The 15,345-nt window shown below is 41.3% G+C and overlaps 1 protein-coding gene across 1 annotated transcript in view; it reads right to left on the bottom strand.

Moving 5' to 3' along the window:
• The window catches only part of dnah7 (dynein, axonemal, heavy chain 7), an 86,692-nt gene that overhangs the window by 26,253 nt on the left and 45,094 nt on the right, over positions 1-15,345 (bottom strand). Inside the window, exons 37-49 of the mRNA XM_034885398.1 lie at positions 10,977-11,132; positions 10,574-10,742; positions 9,444-9,570; positions 8,136-8,355; positions 6,486-7,112; positions 6,009-6,254; positions 4,745-4,974; positions 4,257-4,587; positions 3,805-4,151; positions 3,267-3,447; positions 2,741-2,926; positions 1,971-2,134; positions 799-953 (exon numbers count right to left, since the gene is read on the bottom strand). Coding sequence (XP_034741289.1) covers positions 799-953; positions 1,971-2,134; positions 2,741-2,926; positions 3,267-3,447; positions 3,805-4,151; positions 4,257-4,587; positions 4,745-4,974; positions 6,009-6,254; positions 6,486-7,112; positions 8,136-8,355; positions 9,444-9,570; positions 10,574-10,742; positions 10,977-11,132 — 3,139 coding nt within the window. The remainder of the gene's footprint in view (positions 1-798; positions 954-1,970; positions 2,135-2,740; positions 2,927-3,266; positions 3,448-3,804; positions 4,152-4,256; positions 4,588-4,744; positions 4,975-6,008; positions 6,255-6,485; positions 7,113-8,135; positions 8,356-9,443; positions 9,571-10,573; positions 10,743-10,976; positions 11,133-15,345) is intronic.

Raw genomic sequence — 15,345 nt, 5'->3', positions numbered from 1 at the left:
CCAGTGACATCTGATGAACTTTCTCCCCCAACATAATGAATAAAATTAGGTCAACCTTTTGAAAATTGCTTAAGAGCATGATTTTATCCTGGCACAACCATATTGAATAAAGAATACTATCACAACAAGATTATCGGCTGCAATACAAACCGTAAAATTGTGAAGTAAGACAACTGGCTGTTGAGGGTGGAACTATAGCCTCTGGGGACATATTTTGTCTCACTGCAAGGGCAAACTACTCTTTTTACAGTTAGCCTTGCAATCTGCTAGTAAGCAAAGACCCAGTGGCTAGCTGAGGAAGGTCATTATTTTGATGTTTTTTTAATGGCTATGTAGCTGTCTCTGTCTGTTTCTAACTCTAATCCCTCTATTGCTGTTCAATGTTAGATGAAATAAAAATCCTACAAGAAGACAAAAGTATGAGTAAACACACACTGGGAAAAAAAATGGCACAAAAGATCGTAATTTCGCCATGAGCCTGATATTGGGCGGGAAAAGTGAAAGCATAATTGATTTCTCCTGCACATTTGAATGATTTATAGTAGTTTGATATACTAATGGTGCAGTAGGCCGGAATAAAGGTTCATTGGAACACCTCGCTAAGAAATATTGCTAATATAAATTCCTCCTCTGCAGAAAAGAGAACAAAAGAGAAAACCATTCTTTACACAGCCTAATTAGTCCCTGTGGTAAAGAGAGACCCCAGCAGGCAAGTACATGAACTGCAACAATGTGGGTAAGGCACAAACAGAGTAGCAGCAACAGCAGAGCGAGACATCAAACCGGAGAAATGCTTACCTGGCGTGCCAAACTGGATGCAGTTCTCCAGAGTGCGTACAAAGTCGCCATCGCTCAATTTAATGATATGCAGGCTATTGGCCTTCTCCATATTTTTCACCCACTTGTTGGCCTGGCCCTGGGGATCAATCATCAGAGGCCATCGCCTGGCGTTACTACACACACACACACACACACACACACACACACACACACACACACACACAGTAGTGGTGGCATTGTCAGAGTGAGAGATCCTGGAACTGTTAACCATGAGACATCAAAACAGTAGGGAGGATGTTGGAGGACAAACATTGTAGAGAGGAACTTATGGGGAAACATTCACTCTAAACACAGATAGACAGCTCACAGTTGCGTAGCACACCGGGGGCCATAGTATTGTGATTAAAAAGCAATGTTGCTGCCTTATTTACAAAAACAAGCAGATGTCTGGTGAATTTGTTTTACTGCACCTAAAGGTTGAATCACATAATGTAACTTGGGCTTCCAGGAAAGTTCTGTCTTACAGCGGTCTTTTTTTGCAGGAGGGTAGACTGATTTACATTGGGCAATCTAATCTTGATCCTTTAATCAATTGTAACATGAATTGTGATCCAGCAGTAGTCAAAACCACACAACTCCACACCTGAAACACAGGAACCTATTCCTCATGCAAGGAGAGTAAGTGAGAAATAAAGTGGTGTACAAAATAAATAGAAGCCAGCGGTTTTAATAAAGATATTCACACTAAGGGTAAGAAGAGGCCCTTTGGGATTTTAAAAGGAGATTGATTCATTTACCTCTATTCCAGCAACAATTTGCAGACATACCACCGCTTTAAAATGCTGCTTTTATGAACGGTGTATTTGAAAACCAGTTACAACTTGTGTTCATGTCATTATATCATTTAGAGACAATGTCCAAATCTTGTCCGTACTTTTCTGCCATAACAACACTGCTTTGTTATGTTCTTCACTGTACAGCTTTATTGTGGATGAAAAAATAAATGTTGCATCAATGCTGGTTGTCTGCAGTTACTCAATATGAAATGACTTGGAACAGGAGCAGCAAAAAAGTAGCTTAACACATCCATAGTTGGTGCGTTAAACTCTTCGCAATATAGGACAATTACCCTGAGTACTCAGTGAGAGAGAGAATGCCATGTCAATGTAAAGATTGTCTTCAATACTCACGAGATTATGATACCGTTGTCTATGGAGAAGCTGTCTGATGGTAGACCAGCGATAGTCCATGCACGAATCTTTACTGGATCGCCCAGAGAGTTCATTAGAGACATGTTGGGGGAGCAAGGAATCTCTCTGCTCTTGCAAAGATTCATCCACTCCTCTGTCTGATCCTGCAGAGAGAAAAAAATACATTTTCACTTTACTTGTACACAAAAGCATTTGCTTGTGAACAATTCAGCTGTGCACATCAATTATATTCACTCTTCTCCTTTCAAGTTTTCACTGAAGGGCTTTTTCTTTTTTTTTTGGGCATTTAATGGACAGGACAGCTGAGGTTGTGAAAGGGGGAGTGACATGCAGCAAAGGGCCGCAGGCTGGATTCGAACCCAGGCCGGCTGCGTCAAGGACTAAACCTCTATATATGGGCACCCGCTCTACCAACTGAGCTATCAGGGTGCCCTACTGAAGAGTTTTTACTTTCCACCAAACTGCTCTCAAGCATTTGGCTTTTGTTGGTCTGAAACACATTGAGTATGTTAAATGGGACCAAAAATAAAATATACTCTAAAACTCTAAACACAGGCTTTACATAAACAAAGGTAGACAGTAAACAGTACTGTACCCTCACCAAGTGTCTACCAATTTATATTCTCTAATTGAAAAATCCAAAATCAAGAACTTAGAAACATCTACAGTATGAAGGTGCAGTGCTTTAAGTAAAGTAAGTAATACATACTTACTATCCAATTCATATATGCACTACCTACTCTGATTACCTGTCTGTAACTGGAGGTGAAGGCTCCCAGGTAAGCCACTATGCCCGCTGAAATAAGGATGTCCCCAGTCAGGTTGTTGTAGAGCTTTCCGAGATCGACCGCCATTTCGCTCCAGCGCGTCTTCTCTCCACCCAGACCTCCAATAAGCTGCTCAGCCCGCTCCAGCTTCTTACTGCACAGATCCACCTGGAGGACAGAGCAAAAATGTGTTGTACTGTGGCTGTTTTCCCAGGTCAGGGAGCAGAATGAAGGTCAGGCTAACCAGAGCGAGTTTGTGTAATTCAGTCATTGATTTGGACTAGCTGTTTGGTAATGAAGTTAACTATATTTGCCTGGTTGCTTTGTCAGTGGCACATTGTCCTCTTTGTTAACAAGTTTATTTCTCAGACTTTCACCTGGAACTGGTTATTTATACTTCTCTATACTATACTTCTATCTTATTTTCATTACATAGCTAAATAAAGGAACTATTAAACAAAATATAAAACCATAAACAATCACACAAGCAGATATAAAAAACACATACCTGATTCTCCAGGTCAGCTTTCTTGTTTTTGTTAGCTTCCAAAGTCTCCTGAAGCTTTGCGAGTTTATCTTGGACTTCTTTAAGGGCAGCCTGCTTTTTCTGTAGGCTTGTCATTGCCACCTTCAGCTCGCCCTCTGCCTGTGCCAGCTTTTCCTTCTTCGGGGCCACCACCTTGGCCACTCTGAAAGATGATGTAATAAGTAAACATTAGCAAGATAAGCCTCTCAAACTTTTTGTTAGCTTATATTGGTTGTACATGACAATATTTAGCTTCTCAAAATTTGGGTAACATTTAAGATTATCAGAACAGTAATAATGAAAACATTTCCCTTTAAATGATCTGCATCTTGATTTGGCTATTATATATTAATTGCTTGGCATATGCATGTCTTGCTCTGGGAAAATGATTATTCACATGAAGTTACCAATAACCAAGCTTCATGTTACTCACTTAGATGGATGAAAAGCTCTCTCAAGGTTTGTAAATATGCATCACTTTTCATAACTGAGACCAAAGAAGGAGAAGAACATTACTTACTTTTCATACTTGTCCATGGCGCAAACCCACTTACACATGCCTTCAGCTGCAGTGGATGCAGTTCGAATCTTCTCTGGTACAAAGTCTGGGTTGGTTATGTACTTGCTGCGGATGATGGCAATATAAGCTGTTGGTATGTTGTCCTTGTCATAATCATGGAGACTTTGGAGAAACTTCATGTCTCCTAGAAGCTTTTTGGCCGGGCCCCAAAAGTCCTCAATTTTTTTACCGGAGCCCGAGGGGTCAGGCACGCGTTCTGGCTTGATGCCTTTGAGAATGCAGATTGCCTCCATCACCAGTTTGACAGCTGTGGGTGGACTTTTCATGGACTTCACCACAGTGATATCCTGTACATTAAAAGAACCAAATCTATAGGTTTGCACCTGGCCTTTGAGTCAGATCAAATGTAAGAGTACTATCCTACATTAAAAAAAACATATTGCTCCTTTTACCTGAGGAGTGAGAGTATTCAACGCAGAGAGGGCTGACTCCAGGATTGGCATGGCTACAGCCAGGTCAGCATCACAGTCATCCTTGATGGCCTTGGCAGCCATGGCTTGTTCGTTGGCCACGGCCTCATCCACTTTCACCACCTTCTCTGTCTCAGCCACCTCCACGGATTCGTGCTCAATTATCACCATCATCTCATCTACCTCCTTGCTGGCCACACGCAGTTGCGGCTGTAGAGCCTCCAGCTCAACTTGCATAGTAGCCACCTGGTTTGCTGCTGACTCAAGCTTCTCAAGGCCTACCTCATAGCGCCGTTTCAGCTTCATTACCTCACTGAGCAAAAGATAGAGAAATTTTACACATGGATGTTAGAATGGAGTGTCCTGGAATCCTGGTTTAATCATGCAGCTGAAGTAATAAAAAAAACATCAGATAACAGATGAACAAAAAAAAATCACAATGTACACAGTAAGTATATCTTAAATCTCACGATCTTTTTGTCTTTAGCAGTTCCTTGAAGGTGGAAATGAGTTCCAAGTATGAGGTTGGGGTAACATAGTTGTGGCGCTGCAACTCATTCAAAAAGCGAAGTGATAGTTCTATGGTTGAGGTGTGGAAGCTTTTGCACATGTCAATGCAGCCTTCTCGGGACCTGTCGGTCATCTCAACGTCCTCCAGGAAGCGACAGGCCACTGCCTGCAGGGCATCCTCTGGCCAGGTCTGATAAGGAAGAAAATATGCTGTACTGCAACTGTAGTGCCATACTTAATGTGTATTTTAATCTCTAGTGTAATCTCTGCTATGGCTTTCTGGTGATGTAATCAGTTAACACTAAAGGAATCCTGAACAAAATATTGGGGTAGGGTCCATCACCCATAAAGTTAAAGGTATAGTTGCAGATATTTTGAAGTGGGGTTAAGTGAGGTACAGTACTTTTCCATAGTCAGTGTATTACATACTAAAATGTCAGTCTGCACACTCCCAGTTAAAGTAGGAGAAGCAAGCAGGAGTACCGACATGGGAGCTAAGCAATGTACTGCTGTGCACAGCAAAACATATTATCGACCTAAGATGTCAATGTCTGTTTAAGATATATTTAGACATTCACAGCTTAAGCTGGCCGCCAGAAAGCCCTTTCCAATGGGAAACTGAAGTAACTTTTAGTAATCTATGCTCTCAAAGCCACCAGACTCCTTTGACAAAAACAGCTAATATACCTCGCAATATGGGTGTTGCTGAAATACTGCTGCCTCGATCGGTTGTTTTTATCAAAGGAGTTTGGTGGCTTTGAATAGAGTGATATACCAGCTTCATTTCACACTGGTCGGCAAGGTACTTCAAAAGTGGAGAAAATGTTATAAAAATAGCATACACTTAAACTGATATGAATTTTTTAGGTGGTCCTTTTTGTAGGTGTCTAAAATACGTTTTCCTGCTATCCCCGTCAACAGCAGTACATTGCTTAGCTTCTGTGTCTGGAGTCCTATTTGCTTCTCCAAACTGGGGGCATTCCAACTGCCATCTACTGTAGCTAATACACTGACTATGGATAAGTACCTCATACAACCCCATTAAAAGTGTTGAAGTAAAAAAAAGCACACATTTGACTTATTTTTGTCTTAAAATAGGCACATTCATCCCCTGTGCATTACCATGCCTGCACTGCACATTGTCTCTGTCTTTTGATTGCAACTGCAACTTATTTTGGTGCAACCAACAGCTCACCAGAAGTCATGCAGCGTTCATATACACACCTGAAACCAGTCAATGGTGCAGCAGTTTATGAGGGCCGGGAAACGCCTCAAACGGTTCCTAAATGCATCTCCGATGGGACTCATGGCCAACACCACATGCAGCTGTGTGCGACAGCGCTCCAAAAACATGTTGAAAAGGGATAGGGGGCTGCCATCCGTCTGCTTGTCACGGTCACGTTGCCGGTCCAACACGCGCATTCTCTCACAGATTTCCTGCTTCTCATCAACCGCAAACAGGTTAGGCACCTGAAAACAATGTTAAGATAACAGAATGGTCCGTGTTTGGGTACAGGATTTGTAAAATATAACACCCTTTCTATCCATACACATCTACTGTACTCAAATAACCATGTGTTTATCCAGCTCTCAATCTATCCATAGTAATCATTACTTCATCCAAACCTTCAATCACCTCCCATCAGTTTGTTGTTATCTACCTCAACTCACCCATCAATCCACCTACAGTGTCTATTTTACCTCACCAGTGTTGAGCAGGTTGCCAATATCTTCTAGGAATGACTCCATTTTGATTTGAGTGTCTGTGAAGAGGAAAACACCATGAGCGTCACCCTGTGTGGACTTCCTCATGATAATCTTCAGGTCATCATGCCATTCGGTGCTTCCGTAGGTCTTGGAGATTTCCACCTGGAAAAGTTCTGCCTCCGCCATGTAGGCAGCCAACCGGGTAAGAGATTGGCGGCCGCTGCCGCCCACGCCGACCAGCAGGGCGTGACCACTTGGCTGCTTGAGGATTCGGGAAATGCGGCACACATGCTCAATGGCAAAGCGGAAGAGCACCAGATTCATAGGCGCTTTGCTGATGTTGTTGTACTCCTCCAGGTGTGACTCCACCACCTGTCGGAGCTGGTCGAGGTTGTGCACCTCGCGGTAGCTGCGGTCCTCACCCTTAGGGTCGTGAAAGTCACAGAACATGAGGCTGCGCAGGTCATCCTCAGTGACCTTGCCATCTTTGTCCTGGTCCAGATGCTGGAACAGCTGATGAAAGTCTTCCTTCATGTGACTCTGAGACACCACCTGTAGATGGCCTATGAGCCAGGACCGATCTGTGTCCTGAACCAGTCGATCATAGTATACCCTCAGAACCTGAGGACCAATGAGGCAAAGAAAGTGTGAAAGACCGATTAGCGATAGAAATCTTTGAAGAGAAGATAACACATGGCGGTTTAATGGAATACAATGGGCTATACCACAGGCTAAGTTGGCTTTATGGTGGTCTTGCTTTGCCAGACCCTCCTCTAAAGCATGCTGGAGGAGAGTCTGGCTACTCCACAAAGCATTTGGGGATGGGAAGAAAACGTGCTCTGGTTTATTGGCATTTCTTTAAACCAGTCACAATCATCTTGGGCGGTGCTAAGCACCGGAGAAAAGCTGCAGTGCCTCTGCAAAATAGGCTTGGAAGATCTTAGATCTGAGAAAAGGTTAACCAGAGTCCTCATATATTGACCGGAGTTTAAAATACCAACACAAAGAAAGCCCAAGGCAATGGATTTGCGGCTTTATTGAGTGGAATCTGGCAGATTTTACGGCGGCAACGGAGCGCGGAACAAGTGGAACATCTAGGATACGGACAAGAATTAAGTATATGGACTAGCTTGATGGCAGCAAGTGTTTCAGTCGAGTCACCACATGTGGATTCCATGTCAAGTCTCAAGTCCCCAGTGTTCGAGTTTGAGTCCTAGTCCGACTCAGCAAAGAAGAGTCCGAGTAGAGTCTGAATTGAGTCACCATTACCGGAGTCGAGTCACAAGTCCAGGGAATAGTGACTTAAGTCCAGGGCTCAAGTACTCCACCACTGCCTATTACACAGAAAAGTAGTCCAAAACTTCATTCATCTTCCGAGTCCTATTACCTGAATGCTCAAGTCTGATTTCATAAATCCTTGAGTCCAAGTTCAAGTCATCAGTTCGCAAGTCCAAGTCAAGACACGAGTCCAGAGACTAGTGAATCGTTTAATCCGTCACTGACTGCAGCTATATCTTTTTTCACTTTTTGTATTCCATGATATTGTATCCACATGTTTAAGTACTTTAGTTACAGTAACTAAAGTAACATACAAACGTATTTTCCACAGATTTTTGTTTACAAGTTTCTTGTTCACAACATTACCTCATGAACCCAGAGCCGTTTGATGACAGATGATTCATTTGCAGTCTCTGGCCGTGACAGGCAGATGCCCTGGATGACCCGGGAGACATCCCGCAGATTGAACAAGTAATGGGACTTTGTAGGGGTTGGTAAAAGGTTCTTAGTAGCCTCCTGGTACACTGACATGGTACTTTTAACAATCTGAGAGGTCAAAGCTGCAAAAGGCTTAGGGAAAGAAAACCTGTGGATGGAATGGTTGATTAATTGTTGAGATACCATTAAGATTTTTCCCTACAGTTTAGTTAGGAAATTGAATAATTCATTGTTGTAATATTTTATTTTATTTAGTTAAAGGTTCAGTAGGTAACTTTCATAAAAATATGTTTTTGTGATATTGGTTGAAATTGTCACTATATCATAACAGTTGTACATGAAACAGATTATCTGTGAAAATGAATCATGTTCCTCTTTTCTCTCCTAATGGCATTTGGAAGTTTCCACTGCGCCTGAAGGAAAACAGTTTGACAGTTTGCTCAGAGTTCAACAAGCAGTCATTGACACTGCGTGAGAGACTCCTCGGCTCTAGTAGGTTGCTTTCTTCATGCCATTAGGAGCACCATTAGGAGGCAAAGGAACCATTAGGAGGCAAAGGAACGTTATTTTTTTTTTAAAGATTTATGTAGAACTGGATGAAGTGACAGTTTCAGCATATATGACCAAAAGTTATTTTTTTAATAAAAGTTACCAACTGTAGCTTTAACTAAACACTTATAAAATGAAAACATTAAATAACTATGATTATGGATCTTTCTTTTATCACATTAATGTATTTCCAAAAAAAGAGCACTGTAGGAAATTGCTAGTTTAATGTGAAGTGATAATAACGTTTGCAGAAGTAGTTGGGTATATTTGGAAGCTTTTCAACAGATTTGATTGCTTTATGACTTGTGGTGTATGAGGTAAACTCTGTGACAGTGTACTTAGAGAGGAGGAAAAAGAACACCTTAAATCCTCTAATTATTGAAGCAGAAATTGATCAATAAAACAATTAGTATAATAACATTTGTCCTCCCAACTTAATACTTAATACTGCAATACTGCAATTCAAGCTGCTTTGGCTAGTAATTATTTCCAATTCATTCTGTTGCTTAGAGTGGTGGGACACTACCCGGGGTTTTTAAACATTTTAGGTTAAATGAGTCAAGCTGCTAGAGTAAATCAGTGGATTACATGTAAAAGGTTTAAATATGAATTTCCTAAACTGATTCCTAAAAATTGGGGGATTTGGGGAAAAGGCACCTTACAAAAATATCCATGCTACGTAGTTACCGTATGTTGAAATGCCAGTCTGAGATCTTGGAAAAGATTGTATACATGGTCTTCTCATCAAAATCATTAATGGTAATCATGTTGAAGTGCCGCAGGTACCGAGGTGTGATGGGGTTCCGGCCTCCACCTAAACAAGCAGGACAAAAAAGAGGAAAAACTGCCATCTTCGACAGAGATAACACTACTGATTGGTATGGTTCAACTGAGTGTTGAGCTAAAGATACTTTTTCCCACTGGTGGACAGTAAAGCTCTTTCTGTTCCAGTTGTTACTGTTTCAGAGCATAAATGTATTAAAAGATGGCCTAACAACCATAGCTATAGTCACACATGACATACACATGATTCATTTTCTAATTTTTGTTGGTCTACAGTTTGAACCCCTAGTGACATAGCACACAGGAACAGAGGAAGCAGTTATGTCTCAGGGTGTAAACAACTTGCACAACTCCTCATGACCAGGCAAACTGAGTCAATCGAGTCAACTCAGAATCTGAGGGAATGTTTTTGGTGGAGTGCGTACAGTCCACAGTTACTGCTAGCTCTATAGTTTGGTGATGTTTGAGATACAGTTACCATCAGCGCATTTACATGTACATTGATGGATAATTTTAGCCTACTAATATCATAAACACAGTAAGGTAAGTAAGGCAGTTTAAGTCTATTTTCTCTATAATCACGGAGGAGGTTTAATATAATTCAGAATACTTGAGGGCTCCTCCATTGTTTTCCTGGTGTGGGTAAAGTGGTTGCCATGGACAGACAGGGCAGCAACTTAGAACATCTAAACAACTGTCAGCACAAGTATCAGGAGGAAATATTGTGTGGGCACCTGAGTGAGGCACCCATGGTCTCTCTCTTGCAGCTGTTGCAGCCAGCTGCCTCAGTGAACAGAGACGATTTTGTGTTTACACTGGTAATGGAGGTGGAGGTGGTAAACACTTGCACCTTAAGGCAGTGAGGAACTCCACAAAACACCAGCTAGTTTGTGACACTGACTCAACAGCACTTCAGCAGCAGTTTAGCGACAGAGGGGGAAAAGTATTCACTTAACGATCTTGTTATGCTGTTATTGTGGTTATTGCTGTAACAATACGCTTCTGATTATCTTAAGGGTACCACAGCTACTCACCAGGTGGTCCCATGGCACACATGACCTGGATATCCACCAAACTGATCATGGAGCAGTCCTTCAAGTCATACCAGTTCCAGTGGTCCAGCCACTGACGCAGCAGCTCCACAGGGGGCTGGGCACCATAAACCTCCCGGGCTGGCATGTTCACATCATCTACAAATATTACCTGATGAGATATAACATTACCTAAAATAAGATTAAGTACGGATAAAACCACATCCTGTTTGATATTTAAAACTACACTTTTTTGTTTGTTTAGATGCAACATTTTTAAACATGCATTTCAAAATAAACTGTTATAAAAAGCCAACATTTGAGTGACTCAATTCAATGATGGGAAACATCTAAACAAGTAACAAGCTAAATTGAATATAATATGAGGTTAATAAAAAGGCTGTACCATTTTCTTTCCCAAAGGGGGGCCAAACAGTCCTTTGCGTCGCTTATCTAGCTTGGACATAATAATGTTTTGGGTCTGGGCAGCTGTGGTCTGGGCTGAAAAGTTGATAAATAATGGACAGTAGACATCCTTCTGCAGCCGATTCAATAGAAAGTCCTGAGCAACAGATATTGGAAATACAAACACAGATTATCATCAAATCTCATATATCTACATGCGTACAACACAATAATACAAAATGACAATGAACAATAAGAGCTATTATCTGGAAAAGTGACATTTTGAAAATAAGTACTGTTTGACAAACAACGGGATAACTACATTGTTTGTTACTGGTTTACTAATGAAGTGTACAACTCTGTTGAGGTACATGTGTATTGGATATTCAGATCACCTAAAGTGACTTATGAAGAACTGTGAATGTCATGAATTCAATTCAGCAAATAAATGTAATAAAGGTACTAACTGGGTTGATAATTGCATGCTTTAAAAAAGTGCTCATTTGGTTGAAAATGTTTGATCCTGAAAAATGGTTGTGATAAGCTTTGTAATAATTAAATGTGGCATTTAGTGAGTATTTTCATTAGATAAAAAGTGGATTGCAGTTAAACCCTGAAAATGATTTTGAAATGAAGTAGGGAATTAGTTGCACTCTCAGGACACAATCTAAAGTAATGTTCTGCAGGTCAAAAGGGTAAAATCAATGAATTTTTGATTTTGCATGAGGGTTTACCAAAGGGCGTTTTACTAAAAGCTAAAACAGGCTTTCATGAAAGGCCATTTCGATAAAATGCCCTTTTGGAAAAATGGCCTTCCCTGTTTAAATGAACAGGGAACAGGTGAACTGCTCTATATTTATACGGATATGATCTATTTTCATGGTACTTTTATTATGTACCGTGTGTTCAGAACACATGCTATAGCTTCCCCTTTGCCCATGTACGGAAACATGCACGCAGTGCTATTACACATGCTTGTAAAATCATGTGAGTACTGACCCATATAATTACAGGGGATTTTTGTGATATGGATGACCACAGGTTGCAGCCAAGATGCATCATCATCTTCTTATCTAAATTATAAACCTGCAGCACAGCTTCTCCTGTCCTCTCTTTCTCAATCCAGGTGAAGAAGGCTTGTGTACAGCTGTCTGATTGTACTAGTGCTGGCACCATGCAAGTCATTCTATTATGGTCTGAGTCCTGTTGCTCTATCAGTCCTGACAGATTTTGGCTTCAGCCATGGTTTGCTTGTTGCGGCATGGGATAGAGCTGCTCCACCACGCAGACAGGCAAGAAGTGAACAACAAGGCAGGCTCCCCGGTGATATGATCTCTATTCACCAAGATTGAGCACACTAATGGATGAACTAATAAAGCAAAGGGAAGGAAGGGGATTAATCCTTGATATAAATAGCTAAAGGGCTTCTGAGAGAAACTCAGTATTTCTCCAAGGTGGCGGTTTCACACCTGGTGTCTGTAGCTGTCTTGCCTCCAAATGATTTGTATGTTCAGGGCACTTACTCCAGTTTCCCAAGGCTGGAGCTGGGGCTCTCACAGACAGTTCTCCAACTCGTCAAATACTAACACTTTGTCATGGCCCTAGGCGTCTGATATCAATGCACAAGGCTCTCATGCAATAAAATGTATTGCGCGGCCTGACAGACAACAACAGAGAATCTCAGATTACCACACACACTGCGGGAGTGTGACTTTGTTCAGTGCACAGGACGCCTTTAATCAACTATATCTTTACATAGCAAAAATATGTTAACTTTTCTGAATGTTGAGTACAGCCCCTTAAAAAAAAGGTGTCTATAGGCATCAAAAATTCTGTGTATTACATTTTAAGACTTTGCCAATTTCAAATTAGCCAGGAAGAGAGACAAGCAAGTGTACAACTTTGTATTCCACTGTAAACAAAGTAAATTAAAGTGGACAATAGTAGTATATGCGTATTACCCGTAGCACAAAAGGGCAATGTTTTGATTAATGGCTCCCAGTTTTGTTGGTATCTTGTGCACATGCACAAGGACTCACATGCATTAACATGCAGATGGCTCAATTTCCATATATGCCAATGGTTTAATGCTATTCCATTGATCCAGTTTGTGGTGATGGAGGAGTCGCCTGGTCATCTGAACAGAGATGCCGGCTTAAAGTGTAGCTCCCGGCCCATCCCTGCCAAATAGTTGTCTTAGATGGTTCTAACTCCCACATTCTACTACTGTGTGCTCGTCAGAAGGAAGAATGGCAAACAAGAGCAGAGCACAATGCAGTGATACTGATGTCATTGCTGAGGCACTTCTGGATAAACAGAAAAACTACTTCAAACCACGTTTCTCTCGGATTCAACAGGTGAGAAACAACAACGACAAGAAGCTAACTGCTATTCATGCTCAACTAGCATCTCTGGCTGCAAGTCTTGGCTCTATCAGCTCTGACATGAACAAACTAAAAACTACCGTAGAAAGCAACTCAGATATTCTTGACAGCCATGGTCACGCTTTTCAAGAGATGGAGGCAAAGCTAGCAGACATGGAGGACAGAAACCGCAGATTCAATATCTGCATTGTCGGGGTGAAGGAGAGGCTGGAAGGCTCTAATGCTATTTAGTATCTCTTGAGCTCACTGCCTAAGTGGTTCCAGGATTTAGCAGATGTTCAGATTGAGATTATTACCAAGCCCAAAGTAGAATGCCACTACTAATCGCACGTTGATTTTCAACCATGCTTCGCTACACAACCAGGAAGGCAATTCTACAGGCTGCATGTAAATTTCCTCTTGGTGGGGGCCGGAGGGTTCGCTTCTTCCCGGACTACATTGACTTACACAGTCAAATGACCCCAAGCTTTCAATCAAACCATGGATTCAGCACGTGTCAAGGGTCTGGATATTTCCTGGTTTTACATGTTTTGTGTATAGAGGGACTTAACTTTGGATGCAGTATTGCATTTGGATTTAAAGACGTGAAAGGCTGTAGCAACTTGCTTTTCCACATGTACTTTCATTTAGAAAGCTGCTTTTTTGATAATGGGTGATCTTATATTTTTAGTTTGGAACTGTGGTTGACTGAATGCCCCACATAAGTGGGCCAGCACCCTGGCCTTACTAAAAAAAAAGAATGTTGACATTACATTACAACAGAATTGCATCCTCCTTAGCAAGCTCAAAAACAAAACGCGTGGCCATTGTTGTCAGACGGAATCTTTCGCCTAAAGTTTTGTCCAGTTGGTCAGACAATACAGACAGAATTGTGATCTCTATGGCAAAATTGGTGTTTTCATAGTTAGCTACACAAATTTGTTTGAGAGTCACAATTTTCATTCTATAAAAATTGTTTTAACAACATTTTGTCAAGTTGGTCTGGAGATGCTATATGCCAAGTTTCTACAAGGAGGGGTTTCAAAAAGTTGTTTTTTGATAAATCGTGATTTTTCACGTAAAAAAGTCTAAGTGAAAATGGGCGTGACCTATATCACGAGATTCAGTTGGATTCAGGCAACGTGTGGATATATGGTTTTTAAATTTCCGATGTACGGTTTTGGAGTTATAGAGCCAAACGCGTTTTTCTGTTATAGTGCCACCTACTGGTGGAAGTAGGTACATGTTCTGAGGTCTGAGGTCGTTGCAGAGTTTTGGACCTGAAAATGGCACACCATGTACAGTTTAGGCTGCAGCATGAGTTTTACACATATTAAGAATAATAATGGAAAGGGAGGAAAAACCTTAGAAAAAAACAATAGGGTTCCACATCCCTGCTGTGTGAACCGGGTAGTGCTTTGCTGCTACTGCGGTTCCTGCATCCTCGGGCTTGGACCCCTAAAAAGAAAGGTCTTCAGCCTTGATTTAAAAGAGCTGAGAGTAGGTGCTGACCTACAGTTTTCCAAAAGTTTGTTCCAGATATGCGGAGCACAGAAACTGAATGCTGCTTCCCCCTTTTTGGTTCTGATTCTGGGGATGGCAAGCAAACCTGTCCCAGATTAACCGAGAGGTCTGGGTGGTTCATATATTCACAAGCATATCCGAAAGGTATTTTGTCCCTAAACCGTTTAGTGTTTTATAGACCAGCAGAAGTGTTTTTAAATCAATTCTTTGAAGCACAGGAAGGCAATGTAAAACTTCAGAACTGGAGTGATGTGAACCCTTTTTTTGGTGTTAGTGGGGACTTGAGCAGCAGCGTTTTGAATCAGGCGCAACTGTCTGATAGATTTTTTTGGGGAACCTGTAAAGACACTGTTACAGTAGTCAAGTCTACTGAAGCATGGACAAGTTTTTCCAAATTTTGTTGACACATAAGTCCTTTAATACTTGATATATGTTTAAGCTGATAAAAGGCAGACTTTTTTAAAGTCTTACAGTGGCTGTTAA

Source organism: Etheostoma cragini, chromosome 11, assembly GCF_013103735.1.
Source record: "Etheostoma cragini isolate CJK2018 chromosome 11, CSU_Ecrag_1.0, whole genome shotgun sequence".
Taxonomy (NCBI): Eukaryota; Metazoa; Chordata; class Actinopteri; order Perciformes; family Percidae; genus Etheostoma; species Etheostoma cragini.
Note: the sequence above shows the minus strand (reverse complement) of the source record. Positions and strands in the feature narration are given on the sequence as shown.